Source organism: Lithobates pipiens, unplaced genomic scaffold (genome assembly GCF_037356315.1).
Source record: "Lithobates pipiens isolate NorthernLeopardFrog02 unplaced genomic scaffold, aLitPip1_a1.2 Scaffold_13, whole genome shotgun sequence".
Classification (NCBI taxonomy): Eukaryota; Metazoa; Chordata; class Amphibia; order Anura; family Ranidae; genus Lithobates; species Lithobates pipiens.
Genome location: NW_027507718.1, coordinates 443,133,468 through 443,146,138, shown reverse-complemented (window position 1 = coordinate 443,146,138; position 12,671 = coordinate 443,133,468). Strand labels below are relative to the sequence as shown.

General features: G+C 45.5%; 1 protein-coding gene across 1 annotated transcript in view; it reads right to left on the bottom strand.

The window, feature by feature from the left end:
- The window catches only part of ADGRA3 (adhesion G protein-coupled receptor A3), a 102,881-nt gene that overhangs the window by 68,412 nt on the left and 21,798 nt on the right, over positions 1 to 12,671 (bottom strand). Inside the window, exon 2 of the mRNA XM_077477704.1 lies at positions 1,192 to 1,263. Coding sequence (XP_077333830.1) covers positions 1,192 to 1,263 — 72 coding nt within the window. The remainder of the gene's footprint in view (positions 1 to 1,191; positions 1,264 to 12,671) is intronic.

Sequence of the window (12,671 nt, the reverse complement as noted above, 5' to 3'; positions counted from 1 at the left end):
TTATGGCAACTTTCTAAACAATCGGCGATATGGCCGGCGGAGCATCGCATGTGGGCGAGATCGAGAGGTGCATGCTGGTTAGCCAGTGTGCACCTCTCCATCGCAAATCCAGAGGTTGCGATTGGCTTCACATGCCCACAATCATCATGGCAATGGCCAGAAGAGGATTTTCTTAATTGTAAGTGTGTAAAAAAAGATAAAATGCAGTTCTGCTAGCAAACATATATAAACTTTGTTTTGGTTATTAATGCATTATGATGGGATACCTGGGGAAAAAAAAAATGATGTGGCCGGAACTCCGCTTTAAGTTTGCAAATTGTCAGATTACTTGGCCAACTATAAAATGAAAATGTTTGTATAGGGGCAGTCTTTCTCATGGTGATTATAGGATGGAAGAGGGATCAGAAACAAAAGTCCACAGAAATCTTTCAGTTCTGCACCTGTTTTATAAGCAATTAAACAGTTGCTAAAAAACAAAAAACTGCTTACATGCTATGCCAAACTATTAGAGCAGTGGTCTGTCCTTAACATGAGTTCATGGTTGCTTGCAGTTCATTTATGTCTTGGCTCCACTGTTCAGCAAACATGGCACACGGGGGCCACATGCATGAAAATGTCTGAAGGGGGAATTCAACTATTCTACAGCAATATCACCCTCCACTAAAGAGCTAAAAAGCATGAAATTCAATCAACAGAAGAACAGCTTTTCATTTACAACCCTACGACCGGGATACCCTCCAGATACATAAATCAGCATTCAATGTGCTTTGCTGACTGAGAGGTGTGCTCCGTTGAATTCAGCAGTGTACCACAAACCAAAATCCCAAATTGGGTTGTCCTCGGAAAAGTAATAGAGGGGAAATCTTGCAATAGGGACACTAGTTCTGGTGACCTGGGGGGAGAGGAGGGCAAGGGGTTCCTTTATTTTGCAAGGATTTCCTCTCACTTCCTATTTGGCGATGGGATAGGAAGTAAAGGGAAATCTCCCCAATGGGACACAGATGGCAATTTTTTATTTTTTTTTTATTATTATTTGGGGGTTATAACCCTCCTTTACTCTATCCAAAAAGCAAAAAAAGGTTTTGGCTTTAGTTCTACTTTAACGTTTCTAACTAAATTTCTCCTTCCTAATTTCTGTTTTGTGACCAGTTCATGTGACACCATACTAAATAAATTACATCAATTACTTACAGTCGTTCTAGAAAATAAAGTCCATCGAAGGAGCCATTGTTCAGTTCTGTGATCTTATTACTGTTCAAGATTCTGGAAGAATAAAGCCAGGATTAGTGGGATACAATTACAACATAAACAATACACTGAATTTCACACAGATTCTCTACAACAAATACAGAAAAACTACAGGCTTGACAAAAAAATAAAAAAAAATAAAACAGCCATTAAGCTCATAAATTAAAGCGGTAGTAAACCCGCTATTTTTTTTTTACCACCTGCAAAGCAAAAGGCATAATGAGCTAGTATGCACCGTATACTAGCTCATTATGAAATACTTACCTTCGAACGAGGCCCCGACATCTGGCCCGATCCACGCTGAGGGAGCTGACATGCTCCCCCTCTGCGTTTCTTCCGGGTATCGCGGCTCCGGCGCTGTGAGTGGCCGGAGCCTCGATATCGTCACTCCCGCGCGCATGCGCGTGGGAGATTTCATCCCGGCCGGGCCGACCACTGCCGGACTTTCAGCCGAGAATCCCCTTGTGCGCATGCGACGCTGCAGTCAGCGGCGCATACCGAGGGGAATATCTCCTAAACCGTACAGGTTTAGGAGATTTTTTTTTTACCTACAGGTAAGCCTTATTATAGGCTTTCCTGTAGGTAAAAGTTAAAAAAATGAGTATACAACCACTTTAAGAAAACAGGTGATCTGTTTCAGAGCTTTACTATTAGGCCTCATGCACACTGGACGTTTTTTCAGCTGCTGTTTTTGGCAGCAGATGTTTTTTTCTACAGTCATTCAACTCTCCATCATGTTATCCTATGTGTCCATGCGTTTTTGAGCAGTAATAAAAACCCCAAATCTAGTGGGTTCTGGGAGACGTTTTTCAGCTGTAAAACGCTCCAACGCTCATAAAATCTGATAAACGCTTATAGGTCCTGAGCACACCTGACGTTTTGAATGTGGTACGTGAAAAAAAAAAAATCTTTCTTGCTGCATCTTTGATGCGCACATTTTATAGTGTTCTTAGGTAATGCCCCTAAAACGCATGTAAAAAGCACCCAAAAGACAATTCCCGCACAAATGTGAACCGGCCCTAAGGGTTTGTTCAGATGGGCGTATCCACAGTCATGCAGGATCTGGCTGGCAGAAACTGTCAACAAGATTCTGCATAAAAACTTGTTTTAAGCTGCATTCACACCTGAGCGTAGCTTTTCAAGCGTTTTTTGCGGCGTTAGGGCTTCAGGCAACTTGGAGTGGAGATGTGAACCATCTCCATTGAGAATAATGGATTTTTTCCCCTCCAGCGTTTTGTAGCTTCAGGCGTCAAGCTACAAAACGCTCAGGTGTGAATGGGGTCTAAGGCTCCATGCACACTGGAGCTCAAAAAAGCTTTTTCTGCACGCCAGATTGTTGGCAGAAAATGCTGGTTGAAAAACGCGATTTTAACAGCGTTTTGTACTAGCGTTCACAAGAAAATACACTGAGGACACGCCAAAAATCCCACAACGCATTCCCAATCTCCCACAATGCATTGAAAAAATAGAACACCGAACGCTGATAAACGCGTGTTTTTTTGAACGTTTATGCAAGTTTATCGGCGTTTAGCGGTTTTTAGTTTTTTGTGGTAAGAAAAACAGCGCTTTGAACGCAAATTTCTGGCGTTCAGAAAAAAGCCCATAAATTCCACTCATTACATCTGAAAAACGTCCATGTGTGCATGGACACATAGGCTAACATGGAGTGGAGTTTATGGGCTTTTAAAAAAATAAAACGCTCAAACTCCAATAAACTGCAGTTTATCAGCTCCAGTGCGCATGGACCCTAAATGTGTACAGCATAATGGAACTCTACCGGTCACCACCGCTGCTCAGGGCCAACATGTCAACAATGTGTAAAGCTGCCCATAAATAATACAATTTTCTTGTTCAGTTTCCTTTAGACTTACCTTCAACTGTATAGTTCAAGGGCCTACCCGATTCCATACAAATTGAAAGTGCTTAGGTTTGACCTCATATTACTGTATATGGTTTTGGTAAATCTAAAGGAAGCTTGTATAATGTATGAACAAGCTAAGCGAAGGCATTGCTGATTACACACTGCATATGGGTCCTGGAGGAGTTACGCTCATAGCTCATAGCGTTCTTTAATATAACTGGTGGGCCAAAACACTACCATATTATGGATGCCCTTCTATTTGAAAGCCAGAATATTTTTTGGTTGTTTATCTATATACACAATAGACTGCATGCGCATTTCTTTATAAAATGGTCATAATCTAATCATAGTCCTTATTAATTGTAGGCACCAAAAATAGATCAGACAGGCTTCTATGAGAAGATATATTCCAGTCCTAGTTCTGAACTATCCTTGTAACCATCTGCTTAGTATCTGGCATTCTTGTTCACCCCTCGAACAATCCCACAGGAAGAGCCCAAACTATCCTGGTGATGACAGCTGGTCGCCTTTAAGATGGAATCCCCATCGCATTCTTTCCCACATATGATAGGAGATAGCTGGTGTCTGTTCACATCCCCTCTCAAAGTCATATCTGAGAAGTTGATGCTGGTGGAGTCAAACTTCAAAGTAAATATAAACTGCACTCCAATTCATTGAGAAAAATCCAAAACTTCATGCAATCTCCTGGAATCCACCCCAGCTTATATAGAGGACTCGGGCCTCATTCACGTGGGCTCTTACATGTATTCGTTTTTCAAAGCCTTTCTCTGGGGAATGAAAAAATTCTCGGGTTAGGTCCAGAGGACTGCAAAAAGCGCTTCTTCTCACCAGATCCTCCACTACCCCAAAAGCCAGGACTCTCCCCCACTCCCCTATGTTCCTCCCCTGGAATTTCTCTTTAAACGCAGGAGAAATTAATATGGGAAGTACAGGGTTTGTTTTATGTTTATATGAACGTGCTTTTACATACGAATCAGTTTCATGTTTTGTATTTCCTATTTACATACAGGTTTACATTTGTTTAGAATATGTAATGTGCTCCTGGATGCACAGATTTCTATTTTGTCTAAATATAATTAAACTGCATGCACCTGGACACAAGACGGAATAGAGTGTGCATTATACAATTTAAAGCTGCACCCATGGATAAGCAGATTTTGTGTAAATACAATAGTCCTGTGTATTCGTACTTGAATCTTGGTGTGCTTTGTGTAGTTCCTCCAGACCTGTGCAGTAATTCAGTGTGAAACTTTACCTTCCTGTAATAAAGACCAGACTGCTCCCTCTCTTTGTGCAGGGTGACTGGTCTGGTCTCCGCCCCTCCTGTAGTTAATGTTAATTGGCTTCTGTCCAAAATTGGCCCATGGATTGTGGGCTCCTTGAGTGTAGGGATTGATGCGAGCCTACAGGGATAGGCACAATTGTAGACACTCACTCAGGTTGAACTGGATGGACTTGTGTCTTTATTCAACCTTACTAAGTATGTCAGTATGTAATCACATCTATGTCATTGCCCGTGTGAATGAGACAGAGCTGATCCACACAGCTGTTCACCTCTCATTGTTTTTAGCTGGTTAGTGGGCATTAAGGAGGGAGGGAGTGGGCTGTCATTTACCACTGTGTAGACGCCCACATGTGTCACCCTATTAGTTACATGGTCTGCTCAGATGTGATAGGGAGGAAATGCTCAGCATAAAAACTCACTGAAAACTGAGCATGTGCAGAGCTGCCACCACAGCTGCAAAATCCCTAGCTGAATTTGGGACATGAAGAGAAGTTAGAGATAGAGAGCAGCAGGATCAACCAGGTTTTTTTTTTTTTTTGCAGAATACAGCAAACCAATCCTATAATTGTTTTTTATGATGTGGGTTTAATGACACTTTAACTGCAGGTAACTGTTCCATGTGCAATTACAAAGGGACCACTACAGAGCCTCTCAGTCTCATGGATTTAGATCCTCACTGGAATATAAAAACCTGGCTGTACCTGCCACAGAAATACTCGCACCTTGGCAGCGTATGGCCATGAGTACCATGGAAATGAGCCCTTAAAGCGGAGTACCACTCAAAAGTGAAACCCCCAGCTTCTAAGTCTCCTCCCCCCTCCAGTGCCATATTTGGCATCTTTTGGGGTGGACATGTTTTTGACACTTCCGGTAGATGAGGCCACGGCGCCATTCCTCAGAAGTTTGGCCCCTTCCTCTGCTGCTTGGGCCAATTAGAAAGGGCAGCGCGCTTCGCGCATGCGCCATAGGGAGCGGGCTGTGAAGCCGAAAGGCTTCACTGCCGGATTCCCTTACCGGCAATGGCAGCAGCTGCACCCGACAGCCGATCCACAGATCGGCTGCAGTGCCGACATCGCAGGCTACCTGGACAGGTAAGTGTCCTAATATTAAAAGTCAGCAGCTGCAGTATTTTTAGTTTTATTATTCGTGGGGTGGGCGGACCTCCGCTTTAAAGTGGTTGTAAAGTCAAAAGTTTTTTTTTTAATCTTAATACATTCTATGCATTAAGACAAAAAAAACCTTCTTTTTTTTAGGGTCACTTTAAGGAACAGGAATAAAGTTGGCTAGAAATCTGCACTGTGTATAACCTGGAAGAGATTTTTCTCGCCTGCTCAATAAAGCTGAAGTTGGTTTCACAGACCTTAAAAAGCCACAAAGTCCACAATTTCCTTTCTTTAACAAGCATCCCTGGCATTGTATATGTGGCGAACCTCACCTCTCCACTAACAGAGCTCCTGCCATTTCACACCTTGTGAACACACACATGTGCTGTAAAATGCAGAGCATAGCCCAGACCTGGCAGGGGATGGCTGTCAGAGTGCTGTGAAGCGGAAGCGAGTGTCTGCCTCCCTCCGGCTATTTTTACACTTTCTTTTATTTATTTTCTTTCCAAACCTGCTCCAGTAATGTGAGCGCACTAATGAACTGTTCTCACTGATGTGCTACAACAACAATTCCCACCACCCACCAATCAAGCTGCCTGAGCAAGTAGAAGGCGCTAGATGGAAGGATATCCCACCATAGGATGATCGCCAGCCAGGAGAGGAGCAAAAAGAGTCCAAACTTGGGATGGAAAGAAGGAGGACTGCATGGAGTCACGAGGCTGTGCTGTGAACGGGCAAGCCGATACACTCTGACAGGAAGAATCAATGAACTATCACAGCGCTCACAGCACCGTACCTTGAAAAAGTATTCATACCCCTTAAAATGTTCCACATTTTGTCATGTTACAACCAAAAAAGGTAAATGTATTTTATTGGGATTTTATGTGATAGACCAACACAAAGTGGCACATAGTTGTGAAGTGGAAGGAAAATGATAAATGGTTTTCACTTTTTTTTTTTAAATAAATACCTGAAAAGTGTGGCATGTGTAGCGATGACACTTTGGACAAAGTGTCTGTCATGTACAAATTAGTTTTTGCCTCAGAACAGTAGTGGGGTTCTGAGGATTAATTATGTAGGTTTAACTTTGACATCAGTTTGGCTGGGCTGTGTTAGAGTTCTGCCTGGTCATGTGTGTGGTGAGGTGCACATGACAGGCTCAGAACCAGGCCTGGTTGGACGTTTTGGGTATCAGCTTCCCCGGAAGCCAATCAGTGGGTGCGCTGGGCCCCGCTGAGGAGTCTGGTGAAGGGTACTTAAGATGTTGAAGTCATGTGTTCTCGTTCGTTTGTGAGGCCCTAGTGGTCTGTTCCCGATTCTGGACCGGGGTCACGGGAGCGTGTGTTGCTCCGCAACATGCTTCGGTTGGCTAGCCCCAATAGACCCGCCTGGTCTGGGGTAGGGATCCATCTGTTCCCCGAGTCTCGGAGCCGGCTGGTCCGAGGCGCAGTAACTGAGGGAGGATTCAAGGTGTCCGGGTGTGCTCTCGGCTTGGAGGGGCACCGCAGCTCATGGAAGTGACCGGGGGAGGACTCTTCGGAGGAGGGTCAACAAGCTGGCATCCTAAGAAGTGCCTGGTTGCCGAGTTGTGAAGGACCCTGACGAATCCACGCTTTTTCCAGTACTACCAAGGAGACAGAGAACGTTCCAGGAACTGAGGAAAAAGGTTCCTGTTCACTTCTGTTACCAGTTACTCAAGGTCAAAGATTTCACAGGTTCTGGATCAAAGTGCTGACTGCCATAATCTCTGGCTAGAGATTTGTTCAGCCTTGAAGCTCCCAGCTGCGAGTGGCTACTCTCTGGGTGGTATTAGAGACTTTCTGATATTAGCAGTTCAAGGTGCCTGAGTTTCTTCACCCTTGCCTCTCCCATACGAGACTGTGTTGTTGGACGTTACCCCTGCAAATAAAAACCTTTTCTAAAGGACTTTTATGGTGTCAGTGTCCAAAGTTGTTGGATACTAACTCTGGGAACCCCTAGACGTGGAAGAACCAGCCAAGCGGAGGTAACCGGTAAGCCCAAAAGTTAAGGCCGCCCTGCCAAGGGTTATGGCCGCTACACATGCATTTATATTCTGCCCCATTTACTCTGATACCCCTAACTAAATTCCAGTTAAACGAACTGCCTTCATAAGTCACCTAATTAGTATAGAGTCCACCTGTGTGTGTAATTTAATCTTAGTATAAATACAGCTGTTCTGTGAAGCCCTCAGAGGTTTGTGGGAGAACCTTGTTGAACAAACCGCATCATGAAGGCCAAGGAACACACCAGACAGGTCAGGGATAAAGTTGTGGAGAAGTTTAAAGCAGGGTTAGGTTATATGAAAATATCTCAAGCTTTTAGACATCTCACGGAGCACTGTTCAATCCATCATCCGAAGAAAAAAAAATGTATGGCACAACTGCAAACCTACCAAGATGTGGCCGTCTACCTAAACTGACAGGGCGGGCAAGGAGCCAAGAGGCCCATGGTAACTCTGGAGGAGCTGCAGAGATCCACAGCACAGGTGGGAGAATCTGTTCACGGGACAACTATGAGTCATAAACTCCACAAATCTGGCCTCTATGGAAGAGTGGCAAGAAGAAAGCTAATATTGAAAGGAAGGCATAAGAAGTCCTGTTTGCTGTTTACGAGAAGTCATGCGGGGGACACAGCAAACATGTTAAAGACGAACCAAAATGTAACTTTTCGGCTTAAAAACAAAACGCTATGTTTGGCGGAAAACTAAAACTGTGAAACATGGTGGTGGCAGCATCATATATGTTGTGGGGGTGCTTTTCTTCAGCAGGGACAGGGAAGCTGGTCAGAGTTGATGGGAAGATGGATGGGGCCAAATACACTTCAATCTTATAAGAAAACCTGAGTCTGCAAAAGACTTGAGACTGGGGGGAGGTTCACCTTCCAGCAGGACAACGACCCTAAACATACAGCCAGAGCTACAATGGAATGGTTTAGATCAAAGCATATTCATGTGTTAGAATGGCCCAGTCAAAGTCCAGACCTAATTCCAATTGAGAATCTGTGGCCAGACTTGAAAATTAATGTTCACAGACACTCTCCATCCAATCTGACAGAGCTTGAGCTATTTTGCAAAGAAGAATGGGCAAAAATGTCACTTTACAGAGGTACAAAGCTGGTAAAGACATCCCCAAAGAGACTTACAACTGTAATTGCAGCGAAAGGTGAAGAGCACTGCGAGCACCTTGAATGGTTATAACAAGTAACATGTTATGAAAGGTGAACTTATCCTTTAAAGGCTTATTTCACCTTTCAGACCATGTTTCATGTAAACACCCATATTTAGTGTATAACATGAAAAATGATCACATTCCCCCACCCCCACCCTCATACAACCCCGTTAATTACCCTAGAGCATCCTGTTTTGTTTTTTTGTTTTTTAAGTGGCCGCAAACCTTTATTTGTACTCAGAGTCTCTTGTAAATAGGAAGGAAAGCGGGAAGGTGACCTGGGGTGTACCATGTCACAAGGTCAGTATGCCTAAAAGGGAGCATACCCAATAAGTAATTGGAAATAAAGAAGTAAATTAAAGGTAACGGGTGGGTGGGTTAACACAAAAGAAACGCAGATGAAAGGGAGGATAAGGGGCTGGCCTTTTAAAAGCGAGACTCCTACAAACTCAGGCTGGCCTGTGGCCTGCCTTCTTATTTGAACTCGGAGTCTCTTGTAAATAGTTAAGGAAGGAAATGGCCTGGGGTGTTTGATGGTCACGAGGTCAGTATTCCTAAAAGGGGGCAAAAAATAAAGACAGTAGGATAGAGCTGCCACGACGCGTCGACGTAGTCGACTACGTCGACTAAGAAAATACGTCGACGTGCGTGCAGGGTGTCGATGCGTCACAGTGGGGGCAGTGCTTAGCATTTACCGCTCCCCTCCGTGCCGCCATCCCCCTCTCTTCTCCCCCTCCTTGCCGCCGTCCCCCCTCTCTTCTCCCCCTCCGTGCCGCCGTCCCTAGGGGTGCAACGGATCGTCACTGATCCGTGCGCACATGCCGCGATCCGCGGAGCGCTCCGCGGTCTCGGCCTTAGGAGAGGCCGCGGCTTCGGCCTAGCTCCGAAGCAGCGGCCATCTTTCTACACCCAGGCGTTTACAATGTGATCGCTCCGATGGACGCCGGTTTCTCTCTCCCCTCTCTGTACGGATCTGTGCAGTGGAGGGGAGAGGTCAGATGGATGCAGCCATCCCACCCTACCATGCCATGCTCTACTCTACTCTGCCCTACCATGCCATGCTCTACTCTACTCTGCCCTACCAGCCATGCTCTACTCTACTCTGCCCTACCATGCCATGCCATACTCTGCCCTTCCCTGCCATACTCTGCCCTGCCATGCCCTATACCCTGCCCTGCCATGCCCTATACCCTGCCCTGCCATGCCATGCCCTATACCCTGCCCTATACCCTGGCATGCCATGCCCTATACCCTGCCCTATACCCTGCCATGCCATGCCCTATACCCTGCCCTATACCCTGCCATGCCATGCCCTATACCCTGCCCTATACCCTGCCATGCCCTATACCCTACCCTGCCCTATACCCTACCCTGCCCTATACCCTACCCTGCCATACTCTACCCTGCCATACTCTACCCTGCCATACTCTACCCTGCCATACTCTACCCTGCCATACTCTACCCTGCCATACTCTACCCTGCCATACTCTACCCTGCCATACTCTACCCTGCCATACTCTACCCTGCCATACTCTACCCTGCCATACTCTACCCTGCCATACTCTACCCTGCCCTGCCATACTCTACCCTGCCCTGCCATGCTCTACCCTGCCCTGCCATGCTCTACCCTGCCCTGCCATGCTCTACCATGCTCTACCCTGTCCTGCCATGCCCTGCCATGCTCTGCCATGCCCTGCCCCGCTATGCCCTGCCCTGCTATGCCCTGCAATACTATACTATACTCTGCCCTGCCCTGCAATACTATACTATACTCTGCCCTGCCCTGCAATACTATACTATACTATGCTATGCTATACTCTGCCCTGCAATGCCCTGCCCTGCAATGCCATGCCCGCCAATACTCTGCCATGCCCTGCCCTGCCCTGCAATGCAATGCTCTGCCCTGCAATGCCCTGCCATGCAATGCCCTGCCCTGCAATGCCCTGCAATACTCTGCCCTGCACTGCCCGCCAATACTCTGCCCTGCCCTGCAATGCCCTGCAATGCCCGCCAATACTCTGCCCTGCCCTGCAATGCCCTGCAATGCCCACCAATACTCTGCCCTGCCCTGCCCTGCAATGCAATGCCCGCCAATACTCTGCCCGGCAATGCAATGCCCGCCAATACTCTGCCATACAATACTCTCAAGGTTATCCAAAGGATGAATTAGCTAATCAAAAAAAAAACACTAGATTCATTAAAAAATAAAAAAAATAATCGGATAGTCGTTGACTAATCGAAGAAATAATCGATAGATTAGTCGACAGACAAATTAATCGTTAGTTGCAGCTCTACAGTAGGATGAGCATTAAAAGGAGCTTTATTAAAAAAAAAATGCATAACAGATTAATCAGCCAAGTGTGCAAAAGCCTGAGACATCTTGACGAGCGGCTCAGGAATGTACCTGGAGTAGCATGAAGATTTCCACCTGCCTAATCTCTTGATAATGAGAATGGGAACACTCTGGCGAGAGGCCGCAGAAGCAGCCCCTATCCTGAAGGAATGACCCGAGTATGACTTGGGGTCCAACCCTAGATTCATTAAGAGGGTGCGACAATGTTTGACAAAGAGCGCTGAGGTAAGGGAGGCAACCGCGGAATGGTAAAAGTGGACTGTCCATGGGTTAATCCAGAACTAACTGGGCACCAACTAGTCCCAATCTTAAAAACACCAAATGACCAGTTCCTGTCTGCTGCATCTTACAAGCATGCAGGTGCAACCGGTAGTGGTCAGGATACCTGACTAACTGCTTAATGGAATGCATACGGGGCTTTGTTCCAGTATAAGTGAATTCACCTGGTCTTGTGAACCCATAGAAAGCGAAATATATGGCTGCCTTGAGCACTAAACTCAGTAGCTGCCCGAAAGGGGACCTGGTAAGCATGTCTGACATGCCACGGAAAATATGCCCAGTGATTGGAAGCCTGATAATCGAGGTACAGGGGTTGCGCTTCTGAATACCATTTAGAAATGAATCTTAATGGAATGTGCTGAGAACACCGATGGCCTAGCAGGATGCCGTAAGGAAGTGAAATGTTGGATTCCTGCCAAGTATCCCTTGATGGTGTTATGAGACAGTCTAAAGCGGTAGTAAACCCAGTTTCAAAAAACACTTACATTCACGGCATGCCGGAAATGCTAACTTTCACATTGGCTGTGCTCTCAACCAAACTTTCAAACCATCCAATGGCTGGTTTCATAACTGATCACATGTGCAGCATTATGGCAGTTGAAGAATCATTAGAGGCCAAGATGGCAGCTTCCACTTTAAGCTGAGAGTGGCAGTAGGCCACAAAAGCCAAAAGATATTGACTGTTGTACCAAATCACTGTATACCCAGTGAAGTGACTGGCCCCAAGTGATCCACAGAAGTGAAACAAATCCTCCTACAGAAGTTTTACATGTTTATCTACAGTCTTTTTTTCCTTACATCCACTCAAAACTGAGAATTTATAAAGCTTGTCTGAGCAGGGGATGAAGAGTTGAATTTACACTCTGTGGAGCTCAGTGAAAAGAACTCAGAGCTGATTGGAGGGAAGAAACACACTCCATTCACACAGCATACAGGGAAAGAGCTGTGGCTGTCAATCACAGGATGTGTGCTGGAAGTCCCTCCCCACCATCATTTTTTTTCTTGGTGTCAGGAAAACTTGTCAGAAGTGACAGAGTTGCATGAAACAAAAAATAAATAAAATTAAAACATGTAAAAAAAGACCCAATACCTTCATTCAAATATTTGAGGTGGATGGAGGAATCCTCCTGTTATGCCTTTGTGTTCTGATAGCAGGAAGTTTTCCCCACTGTCAAAATGCACTGATCAGTGCTGCCGGCTATAGCCATCGGTGCTGATCGTATATCAAAAATCCAACAGGGTGGTTGTACAGAAGTTAATTGATAGTTCAGCAAGAACCAGCAGAATTTCAATCCATGGATGGTCAGGCTGGTTTTACAGAAGTTGATCTGAC